Source organism: Musa acuminata, chromosome BXJ3-2 (genome assembly GCF_036884655.1).
Source record: "Musa acuminata AAA Group cultivar baxijiao chromosome BXJ3-2, Cavendish_Baxijiao_AAA, whole genome shotgun sequence".
Classification (NCBI taxonomy): domain Eukaryota; kingdom Viridiplantae; phylum Streptophyta; class Magnoliopsida; order Zingiberales; family Musaceae; genus Musa; species Musa acuminata.
Genome location: NC_088350.1, coordinates 23,395,561 through 23,401,560, shown reverse-complemented (window position 1 = coordinate 23,401,560; position 6,000 = coordinate 23,395,561). Strand labels below are relative to the sequence as shown.

Below are 6,000 nucleotides of genomic sequence, written 5' to 3'. Positions count from 1 at the left end.
AGAAACTAAGAGAAATAAAGAGGGGTTTTCTTCTGAAACTACATTGTGATCAAAGCTTCATGTTCTTGATTCTATTCATCATAAATAAGTCTGAACTCGATATAACTTTACTGGTTGATGTTATTATGTCCATTTCTTTAGACCGTAAGTGTGAAATATTTTCGCCGCAAGTTCTACAGATAGATTCGGAGAATCTAATACTCGGATCTTTACCGACAAGAGAAAGATTCGAATCTTGTGAATGAGTTGACTGTGTAGCTATCTTCATCTTCTTCAACCCAATAGTTTGTGGGCATAGAAAGGATCGATGTTGCGGACTTAGAACATTCTCACAAAGATCTTACCATTGACGGAGGTTTCGACATGAAAATGTAAGATAATAAGCTAAATGCCTCCGAAGGTGGTGTCCAAATATCTGATTCATAATGAAGGCAAGTTGAATACAATCAAGCCATTGGCCGATACCAATACACATAATTCACCTAACTTCCTAACCATTTAGAACTAATCATCACTCTTAATATGCTACCCAATCTCCTCCATCCATAATCATTCCTTTCCTACAATGTAAGTAAGCTATGCGAGTGGGAGATGAGAAACGTAATGAAATGATCATCAACATAAGAGACTCTACATAACGTGATGAATCATGAACATGAACAAGAAAAAGATGATGAAATTTGAGTCTGCCTAAGAAAATAGTGGAATCATTGAAGTTGTTTTATGACAAGTAGAACATGAAAAATATAGTTCGTTCTTCTTCCACTCGTAAAATGTATGGAATACACACACAGCCTTGGGAGACAAAATTGCATTCAAGTTGTTCTAGGAAATATATGATCCACCAAACCCTAAATACATGCTCGGAACTCAAGCATATGTTATAGCCCTTCGGTTCTTATCATCACACATATTCTTCTCCAAGAAATAAACGTAGAATTAATCGAATAGCAACCATTACGCCGTGGAGAGTAGAATAGACTAACCGAGTGGTGAAGCAGCGAGTGTGAGTCATGGGTCATGGCCGAGTCGAAGCTCCAAATCCACTTCTTCCATCTCATCATCTTCCTCCTCCTCCTCCTCTCCTCTATTCTTTACCGTCCTTTCATGCATCTGTGGGAGCAATCCCCCCTCGCCACTAGAACGAGTTGGTTCGCTCGGCCTGGCCTGCAAACTCCTGTCGGCACCAAGTGGTGGTGCTACTTCTCGACCCGAAGAACTCGATGACACGAAGCACACAGGACGAGACACCGGAGGATAAGAGCGTTGGTGGTCCACGCTGGGGTCATAAGAAGCGCCGCCACTACCTGATCCTTCACCGTCTTTCTTGCCGGAGACTCTCGTCCTGGCTCTATCCTTTCGGTGGATGTTCATATGGCCGCCCAACGCTTGCGCTGTGGTGAAACCTCTCCTGCAGAACGTGCAATCGTAGAACCGGCCGGCGCCAGGGTTCTCCTTCACTGGTTCCGACGAATCCATCTCGTCGTTCGATGGCTCCGTTTGCTTCTTCTCGCCACCTTCCATGACCGAACGACTTCTTCTGCCTTGACCTAGCAACGGTGAGTACAAAGGCAAACGAGAGCGAGGAGGGTTGATCTATGCGAGAAGAGGATGATGTTGTGTGTGTGTAAGAGAAGGGACAAGACAAGATACAGCTACTCTGGAGCTTGGTCTTCAGTGAAGAGATATAGCAGTGAGGAGGAGGACACGGTCTTGACGCAATAATAGCGTTGTAGTATATAATTCTTCGGCCGGCCTTGCAGCCATTGTTTTACTTGGTAAGGAAGTCTAAAGTGGCTGTGTAGCTATTGTTTCTATCTGCCAGGTTTTTTATTTTTTGCTTTGAAGGTGTCCCATGACTGAGACCAATAATCATTGGGTGGAGATGACTAGTCTATGTTGACACATCAGGATTGTTGGTATAATATTATACAAATGATAGATCTTAGGTTTTATATATATATATATATATATATATATATATATATATATATATATATATATATATATATATATATATATATAACATACTTAGAGTGGACAAGTAGATAATAGTTTCTTAACAATCATATTGAGATAAATCTAAAACATGTAATCTCTTTGCTTGTTATAATATAGGATGTTTTTGTAGTAATATATAAGGCTCAGAGCTCTGGTATCATACATGTGTATAATTACCTCACCAGAACAACCAGTCTCATCATGGTAAGATATATTTTGGGTCCAAGCCTCCTCAAAATCGATGTCATGCCACGCTATAGCCATGTCAGCAAGAGAAGCAACCCCATCCGTACCAAGGCATTGCTCAGTACGTCCCATCCCGAAAAGCCCAGGATAGCATCGCATGGCGTCGTTCCGTGTGCCCCGGGACGGTGGTCGCACGAAGGTACCATCTCACCTTTGGAGGATCGGTCACCATGCCAAATCCATGTATGACCGACCCTCGTACAGTAGTATAAAAACCTCGGGCTGGCATCCGGCCCGGAGGGAGGCAAAAAAAGAACAAATCAACCCACGACTAACTTGCTTGTCGGAGGGGCCACAATTAACAACCCCCGACGAAGGCTATTTTTGCAGGAAGGCAGCCACCCTCGAGCGACAAGCGTTCTGACCTTGGAGTCGTCGACCAGCGTCCAGACGACGAGCCGCTAACTAGCGTCGGGACTGAGAGACGCTGATCAACACCCCGGCATCGACACCCCATCGCAAGGGCTCGACCAACCTCGGCGACCAGCTTATCCGACCGAAGACTCCTGACATCGACCTGTGGACCAGGCCGTACTGACTCATTAGTCACGGCACATCAATTCACCAACATTTTTAGCGCTAGAAGGAGGGCCATGTCGCAGGAGCATCCCGCAGGAGCTCTCCTCAAAGGAGAACCACCGGTTGGTCACCCCTCTGTTGGGCCAGGAGATCAACCCCTCCCCATCGTCAGAGATGGGGGGATCCCGGCCTTGATGCCAGATCGCTACTGGCGCCTGTTTAACGACTCGGGGTTGTCGCCCCCTGACTTACCACAGGACCCTCGGCCGTGTCGCCTGAGGCGTTCCTCAGCCTGACCAAGCAAGTACAAGCAATGGCGAGGATGATGCAAACGATCATCCCACTCATTCCCTAGATCGTGCGGCTAGCGGCTCCCTCGACCAACCCGACATGGCAAAGGGCGAGCAGGGAGCAGGTCGGGACGGGAGAAGCCCGAGAGCAGACGATGGACCCAAGAGGTCTGTCTGAGCAGAGCATACTCACACCCTGCAGAATCACTCCGCCCCACTTCGAGCCTGACACCATATCGTCCGACTCGACGGATGACTTGTTCAGGATCCAACTGTCCTGGGTCAACCAATGCCTGGATGAGTTCCAACGTGAGTTCCAAAAGTCACGGGGTGAGTCGGGCGAAGGCAGCTTGGGCGGATCCCCCTTTACTCAGGAAATACAGGACAAGCCTGTACCCCTCAACTTTAGGCTGCCGGCATTGGAGACATACGACAGCGGCTCCGATCCCGCAGAGCACGTCGTCGTGTTCCGAGCTCAGATGACCCTCTATGGCACCTCTGATGCCCTGATGTGTCGGACATTCTCGACCACCTTCAGGGGACCAGTGCGAGCGTGGTTCAGCCGGCTGCGCCCGTCCTCGGTTTCGTCTCTCGACCAGCTCGCAAGGGAGTTCGAGCAGAATTTCCTCGCTAGCGTGTTACCCAAGACCTCCATGGCCACCTTGCTCGCATTGTCCTAGCGCGAAGACGAGTCGCTCTCTCAGTTTGTGGCACATTTTGTCACTGAAATTCGGGGAATCTCGGACACTCATCCCTCTTTAATCATGCAAGCATTTCTGATGGGTTTGAAGCCTTCAAGGTTCTTCTGGTCGTTGATCGAGAAGCCGCCATCAACCATACCCGAGATGCTCTAGTGCGCCAACCAGTACATCGCCGTCGAAGCTCTGGTGGCGGGAAAGTGTTGAATCTCGTATTTTGATGATGAAACTACTTGATATATGTTTATGATTTAATCTGTGTTTTAAGTGACGCAGGATGCTTCGATCCGGATGAGACAATTAAAGCAGGAAAATCATGTTGTGCCGAAGGAACATGTCAGAAGATTGGACGTCGGGCCCGTGGATCGGTCGACGTATCGACAGAAGGCTTCGGGCCGTGGACTCGGGCATCGGGCCAAGAAGAGCGGGTATTGTGCCAAGGATATCGGAGTTGCGGAGTCAACTGGCCAATTGGGCAATAGGCTGCAGGAAAGGACGATGCGCCGAAGAATCGGACGAAACGTCGAGGGACCAATGACAAGCCGGACAACTTGGTTAATTGCTTAGGATTAATTATCTCGATCGAAGTTTTTGTTTTGAGTGTGCAGGATTAACTACGATGAAAATAAGATATGCAGCAGGAGTTGCGCAGGAGTCATGACAATGATCACGTTGGGAGTTCGAGAGCTCGACGGAAGTTCGGACAGTCGTCGGAGGTTCTGCGGGAACAAATCCGAGAAGTCCAGAAGCTTGCCAAAGGAGCTCGTCGGAACTTGCCAAGTGGATCGTCGTAGTCCACGAGTTTGCCGGAAGTCCGCAAGAGAATCACCGAGGGTTTATCGGATGATTGACGGAAGTTCGCCGGAAACTCGCCGGAAGAAGCGAGTGACGCACCAAAGCAAGCTGCAGAATATGTCTTAGGAAATAATCGTAGTTAGCACTTTGATTAAGTTAAAAATGGGAGGTGATCCCATTAGCTTAATCTTGGGGCAATTGGGCCCCTGAAGAACTCAAATTGGGTCGAATGGTTCAACCCATTCGGACCCAGGTTGCTGTGGGAGGTGCAACCGCCCAGGCAGGGAGGTAGCACCACCCAAGCTATGTCTCCCAGCGAGACTGGGCGGTGCAACTGCCCAGGGCTCAGTCTCCGAGCGAGACTGGGCGGTGTAACCTCCTCTGTCAGGAGGTAGCACCGCCAGAGCTTAAGTTTCGAGCTCTGCTAGGCGGTGCAACCTCTCCAGTCAGGCGGTGCAACCGCCTGAGCTCAGTCTTCGAGCTTTGGCAGAGAGGTGCAACCGCCCCTGACAGAGGTAACACCGCCCAGAGGCTCAGTCTTCGAGCTCTGCCAGGCGGTGCAACCTCTCCAATCAGGAGGTGCAACCGCCTGATCCCGGAATTCCGGGATTTGATCGTTTTGAGCTCCAAATTTGAACTGGGTTGGGGCCTATAAATACCCCACCCATTCATCACTGAAAAGATACAGAACTACACCGAATTCTTGATCTTTTCTGTGATTCTAAGAGCTCAAATTTGTGTTAAGTCCAAAAGTTCTCCTCTTTCTGTTCTTCAAGTCTTGAGTTGTAAAGAGAGGAGAGAAAGGTTCTGTAAGGGTTGTCTCCTGAGCCCGTCAAAAGGAGTGAAACTGTATAAGGGCAGTTGGCCTTCGCGTATTGAAGAAAGGCCTCTAGTTGACGTCGGTGACCTCGTCGGTGGAGGAAGCCAAAAGTGGAGTAGGTCAAGACTGACCGAACCACTCTAAATCTCTGGTTTGCTTTTATTTTGAGCACTTTATCATTACTGCAAACCTCCTACATAGCTACTGCTCTCTGCGCTTTTACGAACAAGTTTCTAAGTTCTGATCTTTCTGAATCTGCATTCAGACGTAGATCGGTGTTTTCGTACGATCTTTCTTTGCAGTTTACGTTTACGTTTTGATTCCATTTATACGATCTTTCCGAATCTGCCATTTCTCTCTTTGCAGTTTACGCTTAGACGCAATCTGCGCCTAGACTCAAACTGCGCTTAGACGCAAACTGCGCTTAGACGCAATCTGAGCTTAGACGCAAACTGCGCTTAGATGCAAACTGCGCTTAGACGCAATCTGCATTTAGACGCAAACTGCATTTAGACGCAAACTGCATTTAGAAGCAAACTGCGTAAACTGCGCTTAGACGCAAACTGTGTTTAGACGTAAACTGCACTTAATCATAAGCAATCTTAGAATCGGCTTTTGCATCAAAATAGTT

General features: G+C 48.1%; 1 protein-coding gene across 1 annotated transcript; it reads right to left on the bottom strand.

Moving 5' to 3' along the window:
• Positions 1-1,011: 1,011 nt before the first annotated feature.
• LOC135631528 (transcriptional regulator TAC1-like) lies at positions 1,012-1,524 on the bottom strand. Its single transcript, XM_065139264.1, has one exon. The coding sequence runs from the start codon at positions 1,522-1,524 to the stop codon at positions 1,012-1,014; it is 513 nt and encodes a 170-aa protein (XP_064995336.1).
• Positions 1,525-6,000: the final 4,476 nt, after the last annotated feature.

Bases quoted from the DNA above. Each gene is read 5' to 3' on its own strand.
- LOC135631528 (XM_065139264.1), bottom strand. From the start codon at position 1,524: ATGGAAGGTGGCGAGAAGAAGCAAACGGAGCCATCGAACGACGAGATG.